The sequence below is a fragment of the Marasmius oreades genome, chromosome 4 (genome assembly GCF_018924745.1).
Source record: "Marasmius oreades isolate 03SP1 chromosome 4, whole genome shotgun sequence".
In the NCBI taxonomy this organism is placed as follows: domain Eukaryota; kingdom Fungi; phylum Basidiomycota; class Agaricomycetes; order Agaricales; family Marasmiaceae; genus Marasmius; species Marasmius oreades.
In genome coordinates, this window is record NC_057326.1 from 178,369 (window position 1) to 201,988 (window position 23,620).

At 46.3% G+C, this 23,620-nt stretch overlaps 5 protein-coding genes across 5 annotated transcripts; 2 read left to right on the forward strand and 3 right to left on the reverse strand.

Annotated features, from left to right (window-relative positions):
- Positions 1-4,582: 4,582 nt before the first annotated feature.
- Positions 4,583-4,888, forward strand: E1B28_006899 (uncharacterized protein; the record flags this gene model as incomplete). The annotated part of the gene is made up of 1 exon (XM_043151603.1): positions 4,583-4,888. One exon carries the CDS (start codon positions 4,583-4,585, stop codon positions 4,886-4,888), a length of 306 nt encoding a protein of 101 aa, XP_043009683.1.
- Positions 4,889-10,355: 5,467 nt separating this feature from the next.
- Positions 10,356-12,362, reverse strand: E1B28_006900 (uncharacterized protein). Its single transcript, XM_043151604.1, has 5 exons — positions 11,973-12,362; positions 11,570-11,916; positions 11,105-11,509; positions 10,866-11,043; positions 10,356-10,795 (listed from the first exon to the last, which is right to left on the reverse strand). The coding sequence occupies exons 1-4, from the start codon at positions 12,331-12,333 to the stop codon at positions 10,882-10,884; spliced, it is 1,275 nt and encodes a 424-aa protein (XP_043009684.1). The 5' UTR covers positions 12,334-12,362; the 3' UTR covers positions 10,356-10,795; positions 10,866-10,881.
- Positions 12,363-16,882: 4,520 nt separating this feature from the next.
- Positions 16,883-17,259, reverse strand: E1B28_006901 (uncharacterized protein; the record flags this gene model as incomplete). The annotated part of the gene is made up of 2 exons (XM_043151605.1): positions 16,883-17,061; positions 17,115-17,259. The coding sequence occupies 2 exons, from the start codon at positions 17,257-17,259 to the stop codon at positions 16,883-16,885; spliced, it is 324 nt and encodes a 107-aa protein (XP_043009685.1).
- A 1,212-nt stretch (positions 17,260-18,471) lies between these two features.
- E1B28_006902 (uncharacterized protein) lies at positions 18,472-18,979 on the forward strand (the record flags this gene model as incomplete). Its single annotated transcript, XM_043151606.1, has 2 exons — positions 18,472-18,709; positions 18,762-18,979. The coding sequence occupies 2 exons, from the start codon at positions 18,472-18,474 to the stop codon at positions 18,977-18,979; spliced, it is 456 nt and encodes a 151-aa protein (XP_043009686.1).
- Positions 18,980-22,657: 3,678 nt separating this feature from the next.
- E1B28_006903 (uncharacterized protein) lies at positions 22,658-22,927 on the reverse strand (the record flags this gene model as incomplete). The annotated part of the gene is made up of 1 exon (XM_043151607.1): positions 22,658-22,927. One exon carries the CDS (start codon positions 22,925-22,927, stop codon positions 22,658-22,660), a length of 270 nt encoding a protein of 89 aa, XP_043009687.1.
- Positions 22,928-23,620: the final 693 nt, after the last annotated feature.

The following is a 23,620-nucleotide window of genomic DNA, read 5'->3' on the forward strand; positions in this document are numbered from 1 at the left end:
TAATGATCTCACGGAGTCGCGACGTCGCTCTCATCTCGAGACATCTTGAGATCTCTTGAGAATATCTCAAAGATCTCAAGATGTCTCCAGATGAGAGCGATGTCGCGACATGAGATCATTAATCAAAATGCGTGCATTTACTGGTTTCAGTTGGGTTACGGGCTTCGTTAGCTTTGTCTTTTCTATTGGTTGAGGATTCAGTTGTTGGGTTTCTCAATCGTTCGCTTTAATCAATGGGTTGGATATGGTGAGATATCTCTGCATAGTGTTGGTATTCCGAGATTTACGGCTCAGAAGTTTCAGTTATGCAGATCATGGTTGGAAAAACAGACTTACCTCTCCAAGGACGGCCTGTAGGCAAGATGATCTCCAGCTGTTGAAGGGTTTTACTCACGGGTAAGTCTCAACAGCTTTTTGTCCTCACATCATTTCGCGGGAGTGAAGAACGACAGGACATTTGATGGCGCAGTCAAGTTCCCTTCATTCATCAGAAAACCAAGTAATTCACCCTCAATCCATGCAGTCGGATCTCCAGAATTGGATTTTTCGCTGTAGAAGTGAGGTGTCTTCGCACCCCCTACGCTACAGTCAAATGCGAACGAAAATCACCTTTTTGGATTATGTAAAGTCAATAAAGTCAACATCTTCAACTCGTAACAAAATGCGACTCCTGACGCCTTCTAAGTCCCCCACAAGTCCCAGGGCACAATGGCCCAAGTGTTGGAACCAAAGTTGGCCACCAGCATCAACCTTTTCAATCTCTTTCGCCCCAGCTCCACTGCTGCATGAATCTGTGCTGGACTTGTCGTGGCTCTGGTCATTACTTACTTTTTCATCCGTTACCAATACCCTTGTCGTTCGCCTTCATCTCTAATGCAGATCATAGACCAAGCCTCAGAATTATTTGACAAATGCCTGTATTCACGTGCCTTTCAGGAAGGAGAATATGATGGATTCAAGGTGTCACTCCAACGGTGCGTGGTCCGTTATTTGGTCTTATTTTGTTTTCGAATTCTGACCACGACCTCCGAATCAACAGAATTACCTCCCGTGCCTCTGAAATCGCTTACAGAACTCGTCCGGAGGAGTCGGATCTACCAAGGCGAAGCTTAATATTCAATTTCTTTCGTGATTATCTCGATAAGGCGTCATTCTCATGGGAAAGGCTGAAAGATATTGTCGATTGTCACCGAGAGGCTCAAATGCTCATTGGTGGTTTGGAGGTGAGTCTGATCTTCGAACTTCCCGTTAGCTTGGTCACATATAACTTACCGTGGATGAATGGTAGACGTGCTTGATGCGAGCCTCTCATTCTCGTGCGGAACACGAGTTACAGAGAGTCCGGCGGGGAGTGCCCTAACTCACTCAAGTTACGGCCCCATCGTGGGGTATAATATCGGTAATTATTCGTCCTTAATATTTACGCACCGGAAATTTCCTTATACACCAAAATGCGGCAGAAAAATCTGTATAACGGCCCAAGTCCGTTCTACATTTTTATGTTCAAGAATGCTTTCCTGATCTGTTCCGTTTAATTTGCTATAATATTGTGTTTTGGTCTCCTGTATACTCTTTCTGATTCTCTCCTTTCATTTTTTTCATTATTTATGTCTTTCTGGAATATACTTTTCACAATATTTCGAGTTCTCTGCTGCTTCCTTATGAGTGATGTTTGATTTTATGCCCCTACCCATTCTCTCTGCATGAGTTAGCTCTGGTTACGGTCGTACTAATTTATAATCGTCTTTAGTATTATATGGACACAGTTTTCAACGTCTTCTCCGCTCCATCACCTTACTATGCCTATGGTACTTAAAAGCGTCAAAAAATAAATGTAATTTTCTTGCGTGTATTTTTCTTCCGCAGAATTGACTTTTGATTGTGCAGCTGGGGATTTAGTCCCACAATGAAAATTGCATTGCAAAGCCGGGAATAGTAGTCGCAGAGTCGGAAAATTAAAATTTGCAGAGTCGGAACCTCAGGACTCAATCACACAATCAAAAAAAAATCAGCGCACAGTCGGGATTGTGCGCTGTCATTCGCACACTTGCAACTTTGTGTCGTCACAATGTTGAATCTTTGGGTCTGGACTGTCCGGCTATCATATTCCGGTCCAGCCGGTCACGTTTTCTGTGATCAGCATCTCGGCAGTCTTCGGCCGTCACCACAACATGTGGGCATCAACGGTACCCGGCATCACCATAACCGGCTAGCAGCGGACCGCTCTCTAAAGTAAATAATTCACAACAATGCTTCGTTGGCAGTTTCTCAATATGTTCTCATTCCACCTTCATCACCATACTCAGCAGTGTTCAGGCTAGAAAAACACGGAGAGTAAGCCAGTTTTTTCTAATTTCAACCGCTTTTTCCTACTGAATCAATTGCTTTCTGAAGCTCACTAGTCATCTCGAGGTCTCTTGACGTGTCCGAATTAGGATTCATTTGAGTGTAGAGGGCAGAAAACTGTTTGCAGGAGTTTAGTTTTGCAGCAATGGCATGGGCTCTTGAGGTGAGTTCTATGTGATTTTCTCAAAAAATCCATGTCTCAACTGTGTACAGTCCCAGTTTTTAATCATAGACACGTCGTCACCCTTTGAAGACAAGTTCCACCTCTGACTCAAGTTTTACTCAGTGTCGCGGCTCACCAGACATGTCTGTAACCCATCAAGACCTCACCTTGCACCGGCACCTCAGCTCAAGCCCTTTGTCAGCCAGTAATCATATATCTCTAGTGCATCAGACATGTTGTGCCTTTTATGCCTTCAGTGTAAAACATGTGTAGTAGAATACCTGTCTATATACAGCTTGAATAAGAATGTCAGATGTTTTCCGAAGAAATCAAGCTGGCTGGGGTATCTCAGCAGTGAGGACCTACTTAGTTGAATCAAGAATCCGAGATCATGTTTGACTTTGCGCAAAATTTAGGACTGTGCAGATGGAACCACACTCCCAATTGTGCGACTAAGGTTTCCAGCTGTGCGACTATTATTCCCAACTTTGTGATGAGAATTTCCGACTTTGTGACTCTTATTCCCAACTCTGCGAGACGATTTCGATTGTGCGCTTAAATTCCCAACTGTGTGATCACAAGTCAACCCCGCGGAAGAAAAATACACGCAAAAAAAGTACATTTATTTTTTGACGCATTTAAGTACCATATATGCCATTCAGAACATGTCTACCATGGCTCTTTTTTGCCTCACACACCTGAAGATAGCATGAGCTTTGAATGATTGGCCGCATCAGTCATCAATCCTAGGCATCCCTTATCCAGTAGTATTTTGATCATGCCGCACTCTTACCGCATCCTACCGCACAACTTCAAGCACAAAGCCGACAGTACAATTCAAGCACTTTGTAGGTTATGGTTTGTCTGCTCTGTATCACAGATCCTGCAAGCTTGATATCCAAATGCTTCTGGGAGTCTAAACCGGAAGCCAGAAAAAAAAACAGCGCTCGATAGACCATGAAGAAAACAACTATTCAAAGTCCAACACAACATTTATACCTAACATGGTCACTTACGTTGGTACAGCACAAACAAACGCACAGACCATCAACAATATTATGAAGCTTCCACGGATTGACATTTGGATTCCTTCCTTTTTTCTCATCCCGGGGAGGATTCTTGAACTTAGAAATTGACAAATAAACATGAATGTTAGCCTCGCTACTATTTTGGAATCTTTCCTCAGAAAATGGCAGGTAAGGAGTGCGGAAAATAAAAATAAATTTCCGTTTTCGCCACCCATATCCATCGGAGTGGATATTTCGGATATAATGCCTTTCGTGTACGTCATCAGATCCCCACAGCCTGAGAGTGCCGGGAGCATTTTCCAAATGGGAAAAGCGGTCATGTTTCATATGCTTCATAGGGACACAGAAAAAGCTGTGTCTAAATTTGCAATAAATTAGTCTCGATCCAGACCTCCGTGTGAAACCTAGATACCTTTTTGGGAAAATTGACCAAGTTTTGTTTTGTTTGTTCATTACCAGGGGTACCATCGGTTCCAGGAGGTCTGGTTAGTCTCGAGCCAGACCTTCTAGTAGAGTGGCAGTGTAGTTTCCTTTTATGGTGAATTAAGCTTGTTTATCTGTTGTTTGTATTATCTGTCAGGACGCACACTCTAGAAGGTCTGGTGTAATTTAGGTGGGCGACCCTCCCTCGGTGACATTCGTCACAACCTCCCATCCGCCAATGCTCTTGGTTTGCACTTAGTCGTACCTTTCATCAGTTCTGAATGCCCGGGAATGCTGTCATAATGACCAACTACTCATAGATGTTTCAGCTGGACACAGTTTTTGCATGGAAGGCTGAGGAAAATGTGACAAATGTCACCGAGGGAGGGTCGCCCGCCTAAATTGCACCAGACCTTCTAGAGTGTGCGTCCTGACAGATAATACAAACAACAGATAAACAAGCTTAATTCACCATAAAAGGAAACTACACTGCCACTCTACTAGAAGGTCTGGCTCGAGACTAAGGTCTGGTGCAATTTGAGCCAGGAACCCCCCCTCGGTAACGCTTGTCACATTTTCCTTGCGTTCCTCAACATGTATTCGCTGTATCATACCCACCACAATGTCACTACCTACTACTGAAATACAAGATGATTTTGAAGAACCCTTTGACTGGACCAACATATACCACCACGACCCGCCAAATGAAGACGAAATTGAACACAACATTGATTGGGATGATGGACTTGCATGGGCAAAACTTTTGGCTCAGTTGAGAGGGATGACAGGGCTGGTGATGTCGACCTTAGTGATACCGACGATGAAGATGCAGAGGGCTCGGAAATGGAAGTTGCTGAGAGCGGCAGTGAGAGTGATGAAGAATACGACACAGTCGAGTTTGAGAATTAAAGCCCTCGGCAACGTCTAGTTGCCATCTGTACGCGGTGTTCCCTGTCAATTGTCAATTTTCCATATCGATTGACGAGGGCTTGACGCGTCGCCTCGGAGTCGTATCCAGTCTTCTGTTGCGCCGTTTCTCGTGCTTGGTCGAGTCTTCTCTGAGATTGTTCTGCCAGGTGAGGATGTCGTGAATTGGTCATTGGGATGGCATTCTCAGGCATTCAGGATAGACGACCAAGCGCGTTGGCGGCGCGGTCAGTGGGACGGGTGGTTGTGACGGTCACCGAGGGAGGGTCACCTGCTCAAACTGCACCAGACCTTATAGGAGTGTGTGTATCCAGATGCGTGGTACAAATAAAAGATAAACAATTGAATTCACTAAAAAAGGAAATTACACAAATGCACCACTCATAAGGTCTGGCTCGAGACTAGCAATAAATATGGTTTGTTTTCTTTTGGATATGAAGTAATCTAGATCTCAAACATGCCATCCTTATAATGGACTTCACCTAGTCTGAGGCGTGATTTTTCCTGCCCTGGCTTACCTTCTTCCGTCACGTTATTCTCAGTGTATCTGGATTGACCAGAATATCCATGTATGTTGCTATTTCTTTGGTTGTCACCTCTTTTTAATCGTCTCCAGAGCAGTCCCTGTTCTCCACCAGGAAGGATCAACTAGGGCTGCTCACCGTGCCGTCGACGGTAAACGGCCGTCGGTAGCAAGTCAGTAACGGTCCCGGGCCGTAATAAATTGCCCGCCGAACGGGTACTTGGAGCATGGCCTCGGAACGGCACGGTATGATTAACGGCAAATAATGGCCGTCAACGGTTATACGGTCGGCAAGGCCCTTATGTACTAATTTTTTCCTTTTTAACTCGATTTATTTTGCATGCATTCAACTTATAATAATACTAGTAAACAGCTCCTTTTTAGTGGTTGGCTCTAAATTGGGACTGTAGCTCTCTAATCAGTCCAAAAGTAGGTAATATTGTCAATCTGTGTCAGATTATGATCCGAAAGTTCTCATTTGAGCATAAATAGCAACAAAAGTAGCTTAAAATAATAAAAATATATGATGTGTACCATATGGAGACTGTTCCTACCTGCCACGGTCGCCGCATTGGGTGGTTTCTATGCCTTAGTGCCTGATTAGCGCCGATACAACCGTGGAGTCCGTCAACGGCCGTTTATTACCGTTTTTACAGGCCTGGCAACGGTACACGGCCGTCCCGTGCACGGCACTACTTAATTCCTCAAATTTCCTTGACGGGACGGTCCCGGCTGCCGTTAAACGGCACCCGTCACCCGTCACAAACGGTAACGGCGAGCAGCCCTAGGATCAACGACATCTGACTTTCCTTCGCTCTGGTAATTCAACACTACCACACACCCAACCACTACCCTCCCAAAGCTGGTCTTCTCAGTTCCCCACTGCGCAAAGTACAGTCTCGCCCCCCGTTGTTTACGGAGAAATCGAGGGTCTCGACTGCACCTCGTTCACTAGCGGGCTCTTCCTATGGTGCAAAAATACGAACGGGAACCAGGGCTAGGTGCCGGCCTCAACCTTCTCAATCTCTTCGGACTCGACTCCACCACCGCCAGAGTTTGGGGTGCATCAATTGCTGTCTTGATCATTACATATTTTTTTATTCGCGTTCGGTATCCTTGTCGCTCGACGTCGTCGCTCGCTAAGGTTGTGGACCGAGCTTCAAACCTTTTCGATGAGTGTCATACTATGCGCGCCTTTCGTGGAGGAGAATATGATAGATACCATATGATTCTCCAGCTGTGCGTTTCTCTTCTATTTTCTAGATTGAACTTCCATGATTTACATATCAAGCTCATGAACAGAGTCACTTCTTGTGCCACGGAAATTGCATCTAGAACATATACCGACCAGTCTGACGACGCCCCAAGACAAATGCCGAGCTTCCATCGTGATTATTTCGAGAAGACGTCATTCTTGTGGGAGAGACTGAAAGATATCGTCAAGTGTCACCGTGAAGCTCGGCTGCTTATACGAAGCTTAGAGGTGAGCCCGTACTGGTGTTGGTTTCCTCACATTTGACTCACCGGGACGAATGATAGGTGTGTTTAGTGCGGGCGTCGCACTCCTACGCACAGTACCAGCTTCTACAGCGGGCTTCTGTCTCAGCGAGTCCGCAGGCTTTGCCACACTCAAACACAGAGACTTTACGTGTCGCTGATGGATATGATGTCGGTGAGTCTTTCTGCTTGACTCTATAATTCTCACCTAAGGATTGAATGTGGTAGACGCCGTGTAGGCATGAATATGTATTCTGTTCTTCCGAAGTTATGCCGTCCTTGCCTTTTCCCGTTCCCCGTTCTCTCGTCTTCGTTGAATCTGCTGTCACTATGTTTTGTCCTTCCACTTGCTTTAGTAACTGTTGTACATGCGTTCAACTTTCGTATCCCGTTCCATCGTTTTATTGGTCTTAGCCTTCTCTCTTGCTCTTACTCTGCCTTTTTACTTTCTTACATCACTGCTTTGTTGATTTCTACAAGACCCTCTTGACGAGCGTCAATGTATAACACCGACCTAAAATACTTGACCACAGCCAAAAGCACGCGTCGAAGATTTGAGCGAACGGAACAACAGCCATCAAAGGAGTCACTTATATAATTCAGTATCATCCGCCTGGAGTCCAAGTCAGGCTCCAAGCCGTTGTGCTAGTAATAATGGTGGCGTTCTGGGCCGCCGGGGGTCTTGCTTGTCTCTTCACTCACAAGTCCTATAGGCCAGTAAAATTAGACCAGTGGCTCGGACCTAGCTTACAGCAAAGCCTAGAAAAGGAATTCGGGACGGCCGTGGAACTATTAGTGCCTCACCGTTGGAGCGGGGAAGCGGTCTGACGATGGCGACTATCTTAGTCATACCAAAACCTTAATGAGTCCACTACCTTTGCGCCACTCACATCAAACCCAATATACCTATTCCGAGTCACGGTTTGTAGGCACTCGGTGGATGCAGGCCGAAACCTCCGAATGAAAACAGTCTTCTGTGGCCTTCCATCCCCATCCTCACCACTGCCGTAAGCAAACTGCCGTTCGGCTGGACTTATTCGCCGCAACTTGCGGGAACGCCCTGGTGTTCACATCAAAAGGTTATTACCTTCGAGGAGGTGGGGTTATTCAATTGCACTCAATACTGACCGTGTAGCTTGGTCCAACGATTACTACCCTAAACTGTCTCTGTCTGACAAATTGTCGCGATGTAAGGAGGGTTTAATTGAACCATCAGCCTTTCACGCTAATTTCTCCCGAAGTGATTCCTCGGGAAACTCGGACACTGCCCTTTCATCTGATACCTGTAGGTGTAGACTTAACAGGTGGCCTTAAACGTAACCGGTCGTAACCCCTCGACGTGATGCAGGTAAGTTGTTGAATAGGACCACGTTCTTCTCGCGGTCATGATGGAAATATGATGCACTGACTCAATTGAACCCTGTACACTAACCGTACACCGGCAAATCTGAGGCTGAAGCTGTCACTATCATGATTTCCATTTTTCCGTCAAAGAGAGACAAATCTGATAGAGGGCAAGAGTCGACCTGACCCCATGGCCTTCAAACAAAATCAAAAATATAATCTATTGCGATAATTGAGATATTGCGTATCACGATTCGTACTATCAGAATTCCCGATACGATCTGCATCGCGTTAGGGGCTTCGGTATTAAGCGCCGTCAGTGGCGGTGAGAAATACGTTCGGCTTTGTCCGAGCGTGGCCAAAGCTCTTCATGTTTGAACGGTAATCTGTCATCTCGAATGGAAATAAGTAAGTCGTTTATACCATTGGTGCATTATAGTCTTTGTACCTTTTATGTCTCTTTTAGAAGGTCATCCCGGAACTCGGAACTCGGTTGTAAGTTATTTCGGCATCTCTCACAACCACCTCGTGGGAGTCCACGTGCACGGTGTTTGTTTTTTTATTGTTCCATCTCCACACCCACCAGCACCGTGGTCGTCTTCGGTCGAAACTCGATGTGTATCAATCTCCGAATGCGGCGCTCGATAAGGAATAGTCAATGTTTCTAATTTTTCCTTTTTTTTCGTTCTTTAGGCTAGGAATCAAAGCATCGTCTCCCTGTATTCGGGAGTTTTAGCGAGTTGAGCTTGTTCTCTCTTCTTACCTTTCCTTGTTGCTCGCTATCGCGGTTTTAGCCTAACTCTATTATCTCCCTCCAGTCAAAGCCGTTCAGAGAGCAACATTCTAAGTACCAAGACGAACAGAGAAAACAGAGATGTCATCCACGGATTAGCCAGTGCGGGATTGTCGTTGATGAGAGAGACGTAGGGAGGATTCGTGAGTCAATATCTTTGGCCCCCGGGTTCCTTCGAATCCTCACTGACAAATTTTCTGATTTCCATCCACCCGATGTACTGTCCACATGAAGAATCATTTTGGAGAAACTTCGGCGGCCTAGTTATGTGGGGGACGCCATCGCTTACTTGACTACGGGTTTTGTGCCCTGGGAGTGCACCCGCCAAGATACTTACAAAATACTTACAAAAGAAGAGCAGGAGAAGACGAGCACTGTTTGTAAGGTCCACGGTCTGCCCTTTATACCCTTCCATCTCTCTCCTTCGAACTCATTCTCAAGCTGTATTGTGGGTGTTTCCAGTATTCTCGAGAAGTCCTAGACGCTGCTGCCGGTTAGCCTCCCACTTCCGCTCCGGGATAACAACCGACGAGTGGGATGAAATCGTACACAAACGGCGCGTATCGAGCACTAGGATTTGAAGGAGAAGCTACGCACCAGAAGAGCATTATATGTGCTCAGAACCTCATCCCATCGGGTTTGGATGTTCCTAATGTCCAGAGGCCTCGCAATTAATAAATCGAACACTTCAACTAACGGTCATCCTGGGATATCGGCTTACGTCCGAAAGATAATCCCACTGGCTATCCATATCCGACGTGTCAGACGTCTTATAACTTTGAAATTCCAGGCTCTACGCCTTTTTCGAGACAACCACACCTTTCAACTATCCTGCTCGCTAAACCGTCAGATGCTCCTACTTCACCCCGAAGCCTTCGGAGACCGTTATCGGCCAGCCACTGGTATGGAGAACCTCTACCGTTCATTTTTCACGCCGATCAGAAAAATTCGTGGATTGGTGCGCAACAGGGTTCCTGTTTAGTGTTCTCTTTTGCCTCAGATAAACCGAAATCGTATTGTCCGAAGGTTACTCCCGAGTCCCCCTCTTACATAGAGGCCACATTTCACGGGAAATCTCCGGAATAGGGACTACCCACCAACGACCATATCGAACACTGAAATCAAAACTTCATATCGTCTGTTTTATTTATTTATTTGCTCGTTTCCAGGAATTCAATTGAAAGATGGGAATTTCGAATTTGTGTGCGGTGTAAGTTCCATTAACCCACCCAGTCCCAAAAACGCAGTTCGCTATCGCCTCAAAACCCGGTTTGGTGTGCGATGGCGCCAAACGGCCAACGGTTGTCGGTTGTCGGTTCCCATTTCCTGTTTTCATGGTCTTACGGTACTCGAAATCAAAGAAACCGTTCAAGCATAGCGACACGCTAGGTTTGATGCCAGTCAAATCCCTAAATCTATAACACACGGCAATTCGCTCCGTTCGTTTGCGAGTACCGTAATTCGGATAAGGTGATGGACGGAAGAGTATGGAACGGGCGTCGTTATGACGTCGGAAGTTGTGGTGAGGCTTGCTGTACTCGATATCCACGACGAATGCTAGTGATTGTCAGCCTGGTTGCGCTTGCGCTTGAGATTTAGATACCGAATGCCGAATGATGATATGCCGAGTGATATTGCCGTTGTCGAAACGAAATCTCACTGGAGTCCGTTGAAAATTGTCTAGTGCGCGCCAGCTCCCCAAATGAACCTGGAAAATTGAAGACGGCACGATTCTGAGAAATCTGGAAAGCCTTTTCATAAAAATCAAAATCAAAAATCGACTCGGGTTCAGTAACATTAAGCAATCGAAGACTTATTTACCCAAAGCAAAATAACCTTAATCCAATATCTCTTGCAAAATTTCAATGATCCTTTCCACCTCTTTTACTGTATTATAATGCACCAACGATATCCTCACCACACCATCGTCCGTATCGAGTTTGGGTTCCAGCTTTTCGATCAATTCCCAAGCATAAAAGTGTCCGTAGCGAATTCCAATCTATAGACAGACAATCAGACTTCTCAGAGAACGAGGAAACAGGAAAACCCCCCCAACTCACCCCACCCTTCTTATCAAACACCCTAACAATATCCTTACTCTTCCTTCCAAGCACCACAAAACTAATCGTCGGCACCCTATCCGGCCCCGCATTCTCATCGCCTACAACTCTAACACCCTTCTCCACCTGTTTAGGCGCAGTAAGGTACTCTAACAGCGGGTTGATCAACTGTTGTTCGTGTTTGGCGATGGCTCCGAAAGTCGCTTTGAGATCGTTTGAATCGGTTAAGGAAAGTAAGTACGGAACGACTCCTGTTGTTCCGTATACCACTTCATAACCTGGCCCACCGGGTTGGAGTTTGTAAGATGTTTTGTGGACATTTAAAAAGTGATGGACGATGGAAGATACCGTGTTTTGGATCGAAGAGTGTCGTACGTAGAGAGATGAGATGTGTGGGCCGTAGACCTAAGTGGTTGAAAGGAACCCGTTTCAGAACACGCAGATCAGAGGATGGTAATAACGCACCTTGTAAAACGAGAACACACAAAAATCAACATCCCAATCTTGCACATCCATCTGACGATGTGGAGCATACGCTACACAATCGACAGACACCTCTACATTCTTCGCCCCTTTTTCTTTCGCAGCTTTCCGTATCGCCTTGATCGTCTCTTTAACCGGTATAACAGAACCAAGGATGTTCGATGTCGCAGAAAACGCAACGATTCTAGTCTTGGCCGTGATCAAAGGGATCAGATCATCGATCCTGTATCCGACTGAATAAGGATTGTTGGGGTTTATGGGTGTAGGTCTCCAGACTTTGGTGATGGCACCACGACGATCAGCCAATTTCTTCCATGGGCCACCGTTGGCTGGGGAAAAAAAAAGGGAAATAAGCTATTAGAAAGCAAAGGAAACCTCCACGCACCCTCATGTTCCCCAGTAAGCACAAACTCATCCCCTCCTCGAATTCCACCTTCCAAACCCCTAGCTAAATTCTCAATATTCAACGTCGAGCTTGATCCAAACACGATCTCATCAGACGAATCAGCGTTGAAGAGAATCTTTGCATGTTCAGGTCCATCCACCATCACCCTTTTCGTACTGATCTGAGAGGCAGAATAGTCTGCTCCGAGTTGAACGTTGGTGTTACAGAGATAGTCGTGGATCCTGTCGGCGACGTCTTTGGTACATTGAGAGCCGCCAGCGTTATCACCGAAGATGTAGCCTGTGGCGAGAGATGGGAAATGGGAGCGGGCTTTCTGGACGTCGAAAGTGGGTGGGGACATTGTGGTGGGTGCGATAGATAACAAAAGGAACTCACGGGGTTTATAAAGGAACGCCGTCTGCGCCGTCACCTCGCTTTTGACGGGAAGTTTTTCACCTGAAAAGGGAGGTGTCCGCGATAGTGAAAGGAAGAGTTCCGTCCGGAGCTACAACGGCATGTGGGACACGGCTACCCGGCCCGTCACCGACAGGCGTTCGACTTCCCTTACTGCCGAAGACGTTCCCCGGCAAGAAGAAAGAAGAAATTTAATGATCAGTCAGATGATGGTGAAACTAAGGTGGGCGATGTCGACTATCCAGTGAAAGAAGAAACAGGTTTTTAGATTTTAGAAGGCAAAGTATACTGTAGATTCCCTACCCGGTCCGGCCCGAGTTTTTTTTCACTTGGCATCAGGAACATCAGAATCACGGGTAGTTCGGACAAATTCTTTCTTACGAGGATGATCGGACAAGGCCGAAAGTCTTTCTCACCGCCACTGACGCCGTTTAATGCCGAAAACCCTAACAGGAAGCAGATCGTATCGGAAATTCTGATGGTGCGAATCAGGGCTCCGGCAGTCTAATACTGAACTTGGTAGTTCAACGAATCAACATTTCAACAACACTTTGTATTTTTACATTGAATCCTGTCAGAAGAGAGATTGACAGAGCAGAAAGCACCGGCGCCATAGATATATAAGTTCCGAAAGAATAGAAAACAAGAGAGGAGAAGCCTACAGCAACGAAACGATGGAACGCGAGATTAAGCTTAGTAAAAGATGTGAGACGACTACCAGAGCAAAAACAAAAATATTGAGACATCCGAGAAAACATGAAGAAGAAAAAATTGGACGAAAGACGAAGGTGGGTGCCTACACAAGCGCTTCTAAGTTATCGCATTCCGGCAAGTCAACATCATGCTGTGTAATCAGAAGACCAGGTAGAAGGACTTACCAACACTAACCCCATCGCCACCGCGAAAAAATTCCGAATTTGAGCGTGTCAAAGCTTGGGGACTGGCTGCCTGGTCCGGAGTCCTGCGTAGAAGCTCATCTTCCGCACGGAAACGAGAGGCCCGCATTAAACAAATCTGTGATTGATTAGCCTCAGTAAATAAGATGTAGAGATTGAACGATAGGAAGGACTCGCCTCCAGGTTACGTATCAATAATTGAGCCTCGCAGTGACACTCGGCGATGTCTCTCAGTATCTTCCAGAAGAATGACGCCCTTTCAAGATAATCACGATGGAGGCTCGAGTTTGGCCGTGGGGCCCGGGGACTTGACTCGTTGGGACGTGCTCTAGACGCAATCTCCGAAGCGCAAGCGGTAATTCTGTTTGATTAACTGAATGATAAACGTTCGATCTGGCATTAAGCTAAAGAGAGAACACATACCGCTGGAGGACCACTTGGTATCCATCATATTCTCCTTCCTTGAATGCGTGCGTAGCATGACACTTGTCGAACAGCTTGGAAGCTTGGTCCACAATGTCCGTGAGTGACGAGGGTGAACGACAAGGATATCGAAAGCGAATGACGGAATAAGTAATGAGAAAGATAACGATGGATGTACCACAAATTCTGGCAGCGGTGGAGTCGAGTCCAAAGAGATTGAGAAGGTTGATCCCGGTGCCTAGCCTTGGTTCCCGTTCGTATTCCTGGGCCATTGTTTTTCTTCCTTGTTGAACCTGTGATGCAACTGTTGCGGTGACCGTCGGTGTTGGCGGGAGAACTGAGATCAAGTGAGTTAATGCAAGAAGCGACAAGTTCAGAGTGTATGTATACCTCTTGTAAAAGTTATCGAAGCAGAGGATGACTTCGAGCGGTTTGGCAAGCACGGTAGGGCAGACGTGGGGCAAGTGATCTTTAGTTGCTTGCAGTCATGGTTATATAAAGAGAATAAAGTTTAATGTTTCCCGTGCAGTAGGGCGTGGGAAACTCCGGCCCCGTGCCCAACGGTATATGTGCGACTCCTTCTCCGAATACATCAGGACTTGATTGTTGTACTTGTGTCTGGCTCTGATGTCGCATCCCATTGCTTTGCTACTGTCACTCCTCTTGCTTGCGGTCATTTACTTCGCTTCCCATTCAGAACTTATATACCCTTTCATGCCAGTAGCTTTCTATCCAGATAAATAATAAAATTACTTTGAATCTCCGCTCGCCCCCGCGCAACCCCCCGCGCGGCGGTTATGTGAAATATGTAGGATTGCCGGACTCCGGCTTGCTTGAGCCCGTTAGGGATCTTTTATGACTCGACTCAAAAAGGCACTGACCACCGAACAGCTCTTCCACAACTTCAATAGAATGAACGGTGCCAGATGTTCCATATCATGATATGGAGAAAGGGGGAATCCCTTCGTCGCGTCTTCTGAATCAAAAGTCCGGTGATACCTCGCACGGGTATTGACGTACTTTGAGCGTGGCTTCCAAGCATGTACTCCAGAATTTACGTGCTAAATGTCTGAATTAGAGAGCGTGTATGGAGCTGGGTGGGGATCAGGGTATAGCCACGACGCAATATCAAACTTGAAACATTCAACACGGCGAAAGCTTCGAGATATATTTAACTTTCGTTGCTCGCCACAAGCGTGCCGTATTCCCATCTTGACCGGAAATATCCCGGCGCCACTAGTGGGCGCGTCAAACTCATTGTTTTCCGTGAGTTAAGCATGATTTATTCTATAAATTGGGCTGATGGGCTGATCAAGCCCGCCTCCCCCGTAAACTTGTTAACCATCTCCCGGTTGCTTGTCGCATCAAAGATAGCTTCTTAAACACCATACTCCCGAAGCTGAGATAGCCACAGTAGCTCAACTGGGTCACTTGAGGTACGACATCTGCGACTAAAAACGTTATAATTGGCCTTTTGCAGCAAAAGTGAATTGGTCGGGCCGCCGTTTTCCAGAGTCATTTACTCTCACTGGGGACATTTTGATGTCATCAGGAACCTGTCCAGTACCTGTCAACCAGTGTTGGACGGGCGGTGCCCCTTGGTGCCCTGCCTTTGAACGTGGGCGGTGGTTTTTGGGCACCGCCCTATGGGCACATTTTGAGGCAGCTGCCCTTTAGTGCCCTGCCGAGTCCGGCATTTTCGTGATGACAACTAATCTAGTCTTATCTGATCTGATATTCTGAACTCTGACATCACCGATCGTACTTTCTCAGACAGACTCGCGGAGACCACCATACATCGTGGGAAAGGCAGTTCAGGGGCACTAAACCACCTGGTGCCCGCCTCAAAGGCACCGCCCTGCTGCCTTTTGACAAAGGCAGTGGCATGCCACCGCCCTTGACAACACTGCTGTCAACTGGAATCACTGGGGGCATTTTGCTGTCATGTGAGTGCTGTCTTGTCTATGTCATGTGGCAGTAATGTAAGTCGTATGTGGAAGGGTTTGATGTGACCGAATTGTGACTCAAGCAATAAAAATTCATAAAAATTAACCTAAATAGGATAATAGTTTTGCACTAAAGTATATTAGTTATTGTTCCTAATGAAGTGATTGTTTGCACAAAAGCCGCTGTAATGCTGATTCAATGTTACATAAGGTCACTGTTCACGTGACTTAGTGACTTCACAATCGACGTCGAAGCGACAAAGACCCTGCATTGAGTTAGCATTCCGGCACCTTTTGCACAAATGATCACTGCATTGGCCACAACAACTAATACATTTTACTACAAAACTGTAATCTCCTTTAGGTTAAATTTCATCAATGTTTATTGTTTGAGTCACATTTTGGTCACAATAAGCATTTCCACATACGGCTTACATGACATAGACAAGACAGTTCCCACATGACAGCAAAATGCCGCCAGTGAATGGACCCTACACGGATCCCGTCACGTTTGATGTGACGGGAACAAAGGTTCAGTTTCGTATTAAATATGTTTTTTGTATTAATTCTGTAATGAAGTATCTGGCATAATGAAGTCCAGCCACCATTCAAATCAATTGGGAATGCTGTGACCCGCCTGACCCGAGATCCCAATGCGAGATAAGCGAGACCAAGAATGTGAACCCAGCACAAAGGCCCTTTCCAAAGTTGAACAAAAGCGGCGGCAACGTTACCGCATCGCAATCCTGCAGACCGCCGGCCCCTCGACTTTCACCTGCCTATTATGCGGCCGAGATGCCTAGAGCTTCGGCTGTGAGACAGCCGTTCGTTGAAAGATAACATCTGGGAGAATACAGAACACGGCAGAGACTCGTCCTCCCATCTCTAGGCCCTAGCATAGTTGTGGTTGTGCAATGAATGGGTGGGGTGCAATGGTGTGAAGGTCTCTTTTTCATTGGCGCAGAAACTGGCGTCAACTTTGGTGTTGAGCCTGGAGAACAAGAGTTGGTTATAGTTGGTTATGTACATGTACAGGGCTTAGGCGAGAAAAAGAACGGTGTCTCATTTTTGTATTATTATCTACCTGTACAAATATAGAGGCTGCTATGGCGCGTTGAGCATAATAAAAAGGACTTTATCCAAGAAATATGACTGAAACAGTGAGGAACTAGGGATTCCAAGGATTCGGAACATAAGCCAACCAATGTCCAAAGTTTTCGTGTATTCACCGCTAGATGCGATCCCATAAATCACGTTGTGGTGATTCCATAACAGTGTTATAAACCTTTTCTGTCCTCCCGGCGACTTTTTCCCAGTCATAGAACGTCTTGACGCACTCATGGGCAAGAACCAGATTGTGTCCATTTCTGGAGACTATTTGAATAGCTTCTGAGATGGCTCGGAAAACATCTATGGATTTTGAGTAAGGCGTGACAGCTGGAGTGATGGTAGACTTAACAAACCGTCCTCATCTGGCTTTGCAAAACTGACCATATCCGGTGGCAGAATTTCTGGGATCCCTCCCAAACGAGTAGATACTACATATAACCCTGCACATGCTGCTTCCAAGATAGCAATCCCGAAGGACTCGGTCAAGGATGTATTCATGAAAATGAACCTCGAATAAGTACCTTGAGAGGATAAGTAGGTTGTTGTGGCAAAGAGTGTCAGGTTTCTTACCGAGCGGACATCGTTATGTCGAATTGGTCCTGCAATCTTGTTTTGACGCATTTGAAGCAGTTCAATGAGTTTTGGTCCATCGCCACCTGGAGCAAGGTAAATGCAATCATAATCCTGGTCCGACTAGCAGCAGCCAGGTCACTCGCCTATTAGGAAATTGACATTGAGAAAAGCTTGACAGATCCGGGGAGCAGTAGCAACAAGGAGGTTGATACCCTTTCGATACGCGAGTCGGGATAAAACAACGATGGTAACTGCAGGGTACAGTCAGGTTCCAAGGTCTAACAAATTGACCATAACTCACTAGTGTTGGAGGATAACAGATGTCCCGGCTGGAATCTTTCCGCGACCAAAGCATTCGGAATAACATACACAATTTTCCTCACCATCAATCCCGGGGATTATCGTCCGACTGCTCAAATAGCTCTCCTCGTAGGACTGTGTTTTCACGGCTGATGAAGATAAGTTGTTAAATACATCGTATAAACCATATTGTCCACCTCGTATGTGAGACCCATATCACCGCATCAACGAGTGTTCCAACCAACAACTTGTTGGTTAGAATGCTCGCGGCGTCGTCGAAGCCAAAAAGACTATGGTCAGTGAAAACGGTGCGTACTCCCAAAAAGTGGGAATGCAAAATCCCTTCATGACCCATGGAAGATAGGCTAGCATGAGCATGAATGAGATGGATATGCTCTCGTATAAGAATAGCGCACAGACACGGAAGGAAAGCGAAGAAGTTGGGAAGAGTGGCGCCTGAAGCAATTGGGATATTTGGGAGATCGTAGACCTTGACCCCAGGAAGAAGCCAACGAATACCAACGCGATCTGGCGGTTGGCTGTGGTGATGACAATTACCTTGAAATACAGTGAGTGTAGTCTACCATCCACGGCACAGTACACACACCTTATGGCCTTTTCGGGACAGATTTGCACTAAGCATGTAGATGTCATTCTCAACACCTCCTACATGCTGTATTTGTAAAGAGATACAGGGCATATCAAGGATAAAAACATATGAGGGAGGCTCCAAAGTTGATGCACGCGTTGTTGTTTGTGATGACGGGAGTGAAGAAGGCTGTTTGCAGTGGCTACGCTACCCAAATACAGACATAAGCCCGCCCCGCATCTCAGTCCATGCATAACGCCCTCCAAGACGCCCTCCAAGCAAAGTACGATGCCTGGAAAGCCCAACTCATCTCGGAAAGCGACAAGGAGGGCTGGCTTTATGTTCTGGAGGGAGAAAAGTTTCTGAAATGCGGCAGGACGAATAACCCGGAACGGCGGATTAAAGAACATCGAAGAAAGTGTAAATTAGATGAAACACAGTTGAAAGAGGTTTATAAAGTGGAAATTCCGTGGGCGAATCGCGCAGGTGAGTTGCAACGCTTTGATTACCATTGCTTCGTGTTCTGAACAGACTTTAGAATCCTTGTTACATATCAAACTGAAGATGGCCGGTTTTCATATCTCCGAGCTCGAATGTGCCTGTACGTTAGGCTCCAGCATTGTAGATCCCTCTGCTGACATTCGGGTGACGGAAGGCGGCGTAGGACATGTCGAACGATACATTTGCTCCCGGGAAATGGTCGACGAAGCTGTAGGGAAAATCAAGGAGTTAATCGATCAAGTTAGGAACGAGTGAAGGGGGGGGGGGGGGGGAAAGCGTACTTCTGTGGTCCTTATCCTACACCGATATCGTGGACTCACCTTTGTAGATATTGCGTAGTCACTGTCATGATTGGCAGCAAGAAATGAATTCCGATCCGAAACCTTACGAGTGTTCGGTGATATGCCAAGATAACAAAACCAATATTTTATCATCTTCGTCTGTACTACATTGCATTGCAACTCGAATCAGTCACGAAAAAGGAGCCTGATGAGATCAAGGCAAGTATCCACCTCGGGGGCAGTCCATGACCTGGTCGATAGGATGTAAATATGGACGGAACAACATGAAGGTCAAAGTCTTCTACAGGACGTAGGTTGTGAAGGAGAAGAGGCACTGGTTTCTTCATACGCAAACATGACCTGCCCCCGATGAATACCGCAGTGGGCACTTGGTGAAGATCCAATTCTGGCTCAATTCTGCTCCGCGTTCGGGAAGAGGAGAGAGGTGTACCGAAAGCGGGGAGGGTGAGGTGGGAGAAGCTGGAAGTAGAGGAAGAGGTGGAACTGGTGGTGGAGACATCCTGCCACCTACGGTTGGGGACAGTCAAAGACGACAATATTCATTAGACGGTAAATAACCAATAACAGAGCTTAGTTAATTACAGAATCAGACTCAGATTATCGAGAAGAGCTTAAATTTATTTTTTCCCGATTTTTTATCGAGGATTTCGGGCCGGCCAAAAATTTTGGGTCGGAAAATGAGAGTATAGGTACCCTCTGACGGGATGCCCGGACCAAAATTTCAATTCATGATGGCATCGAGTGCCATCATGGCCCTTTGCGACACCGAACGATGTGAGCGCTGCTTCCTCACGGCCCATTCCGCTGCTCTTCCCGTCAAGCCGAGCCGATACACACTCATGAACCGCCAAGAACGGTTAATAAAGCGGCAAATGACCTCCACCGGGCATGCATCAAGGTACTTGATAATGGCAGCTTTTGCACTGGCAAAAGATTTCTTCTCCACTTCCCGGTAGCGATACTTTACCCATCCCCAATACTAAAATTCTGTAGTCAGTATTGAATAAACTTGGAGTAAAAATAATCTACCATCTCAATGGGATTCAATTCACAATGAAACTTGGGTAAAAAAATTGACTCGTGTCCACGGCTTTTGACCAATTCTTCCAGCATTGACACTTGATGTTTGAAGTCATCCTGTGAACTCAGCAATCGTGCCATGCAACAGTCCATATTCTCGATGGGGCAAACTGGTTTACATTTTGCCCGCATCTTGCTCACATCAAACCCACATTCCTCGAGAACAGTCTTGAGACCCTTTGGCTGCCCCTTATCATTTGTCATTGTCTGCAGTTTGCCACGACGACGCAGATCCGGGTTTGTGTCTGGGATGACAGTATCCTTTTGTTTGCGCTGTTTGCCACCATCACCCTTATTCATCTCGAACGCTCTCAGAGCCTCTGGCGAGAGGGACCCATGCGCCGAAGAGTTGTCAAAGACAAACAAGCCTTGTTTGTTCGGAAAGGCCTCCTCAAACACATTGACGACTTCATTCATCTGCACTAAAAATTGTGCGCAGTCCCACCATGCATCGCCATTCGCCCCTGGATAGATTATTTTTCTCGCCTCCTTTGTGATTTGACCATCTTCGTTGCAAACGATGAGGCGGCCAGTTTCAGGATTTATGAAGTCAGACACATGAATGAGGCGACCACGACCTGTCAATTATGTGAGGTTTGGCTGGGAACTGGGTTGAAGGTGAGCAAACCTTTCTTTCTCAGTGGCTGTTCATTCTTTTGAAGCCACATTTGTTCAGAGTTGTCGTTATGGTGGAAACATGATTCATCGTGAAACACCGGTATAAGTTCCTTCTCTCCTGGCAATAAATTCGGCTCCTTCCTCTCCAATTCAGGTCCGTCGTACTGAACCATTCGCCTCTCATACTCGGCCATGCGGGGCAAAAACTCTGTTTGTCGGTATTCCGTCACATCTGCACGCTCATGTCCATCAATATAGACACCCTTTTTCACCTTTGAGTACCTCCAGCCAAGCTTAATCAACCACCGGCGAGCGGTTCGCAGGGTCAAAGGTTTTGTGTTTTGGATATCAGCAATTGGGAAGATCACCTCAGTGATATGCTTAAGCAATGTGCGAGGAGTGACTTCCCCAGTCGGAAGATCTCGAAGGAAAGAGAGAAGCGGTGCACGGACTTCCTCGCGATGAAGGAATGATCTTGATATTCGCTTTCCACCTCGACGTTCTTTTGGAAGTTGCTCGAATATTTGGTAATGGCGAGCAAGCTCCCGTACGTGTCGTGCAAAATATATGCCTCTCTTCTCGTGCCACGACTCAGCAATCATCTCGCTCGCCTCAATCCGCTTCTTGCCTTTGATCATGAGGTTGGTGAAATTGGACAGGATCATGAGCTTGTTGAGTTGAGTGAGTGGCAAACTTTTTCGACCCTTCTTGATATCATCAAGAATCTGCTTGTGCAACTCAGTCCATGAACGAACCCCATGATGTGGATCTGCAACTCTGTCGTCCAGCTCTTGCTCCCAAACTTCGATATCTTCATTATCCAAATCCATTTCCACAATCTCCCTCTCTAAAATTTCCCCCACAGCACGTCCCACTTCATTCTCATCGAAAATCTCATCACCAACTTCTCCGTACCGTGTTTCTGACTCTATCATTTCAATATTCGCGGGTTCATCGACATCAATCATAGACGTTGATATTTGAGTCGAAGGTGGTGCTGTACTTGCAGGTAACCAAACGTCGAGGTGGGTTTGAGTTGCCCATGCTTTGCAGACACGACGTTGGGTGCGTTCAGATTTGCTCATTTGATCTGGTCCTCGCAAGTAATTCTTGGGTCGTTCTTCAATGCCAGTTAGTTTTATCTTTTTTGTCATAGAAGTTTACCTCACCTTTCTTCTCCTTCTGCTTCCGAGACTGTCTTGGGGGCAACCATTCCAGATCATCATTCTTTTCTTTTAAAACTTTGGCCATTTCAATCATTGAAATCAAACCGTTCTCATCATTAAAGTCAAAGTCATCATCCGAATCCAGCTCAGAATCTTCATCAGAGGAATGAACAGCTTCATCCTCCTTCCACCAGTCGACACGTAGGCTGTCAAACTGAGTGGTGCACTCAGGCTCAAAAACGCCGTCACCATTGTCGTTGGTTACAGTAACCACAGGCGGCGTTGGTTCTCTCGGCGGCAGCATCTGAGGCTGACCTGAAGTCTCAGCACGATCTACTGGGCATAAATTTGATGAAGCACCTTGGTTCTTGAGACCAGAGGTGTTCTTCTTCTGTTTCTTCTTCGGTGGCATGGAGAACGGTGTTATGAAAAACGCGTCACCGCCAGCGGATGACCTTGAGTACCGTGTGACATAGTTGTGACGTCCATTTTTTTTTAGCACAACAGCTCGTCACAAATTCGCCATCTATTGAGAAAAGACTCTACTTGTCGAGAGAAGCTCAATTAAATTTTTTCGGATTTTTTCTATATGTTTGAGGGACCGGCCAAAATTTTGGGGGTTGTCCCTACTCCCAACTCAACAACCGCTCGATAGATCGGGCTAAAAAATATTTACGAACATGTCCCGTAGGACTGCTTTTGAACCATCTACATTATGAGCCCAAACTATAGCTTTGACCGAACTTGTCGTCTTTGACTGTCCCCAACTATAGTCCGGTCAGAGTTCGCTGAAGTTGCGTTGTAGCAGATGTTTGGGAGTACGCAGAGGGGGGAGACAAAGGTGTTGGTGAGGGTACGGGACTAACAACAGTGATTTGTTTCGATTTCGGTGAGGGGATGTCTAGTGATGGAAGATCTTGGGGTATTCTGCGCTGGGAAGATAAGGGAGATTCAGGGTAAAACGATGATCTTTCTTCAGAGGCGCCATCGGGATTGTGGTGGATTGGGGAGGAGTAAGGAAACTTCTTCTGAAGCATTGTTGAATCGGTAGGAAAACTTGGTTTCTGTGGATTGAGATTCAAATGGCGTCGAATGTATGGTAGATTCTAAACGTGGATCATCCTCATACTTGGCCAACGATACATCAGCTTCATTGTACGCGGTTAACTGGGAGTTGTGAGATCGAATACGAGGCAAGTAGCGACTCGGAAGATTGATGTTTTTCGATCATTGGATCAGAGTTAACGAGGCCCCCCCCTCTCTGGGTCCTTCGCCACAAGTCCATCCAAGCCAAGTCCTCTGGATCGTCCGTGGACAAGTCCATATTTCCCAGTATTTGAGTAGTATCCATTGACTGGCGGTGGAAATATTTAGAGCACTTGTCGCGATCTATGGGGCTGAAAGTCGGGGGATGGGTTGCTGGAGACAATCCCCTTTCTGATGAAGACTCTAGTTTGTAGAAGAAAAAGAAATCTCCTGAAGCGACTCCTTGCATCGTGTAGGTGTTGCAAGGTGGTGAATCGTTGCAATAGATATCGCATAGTCCTGTAATTGTAGGATTATAGTGTGATAGCCGCATGAGGGATAGGACAACTCACAATGTCTCTCCATATGTTGTTGAGAATGTCACCACAAACGACTTCACGGATAGTATTGCAATCTCCTGCTGATCTGGCAAGTTCGAGCAGATTCCTAGGTGCACTTTGGTCATAAACAACATGGACATGGGT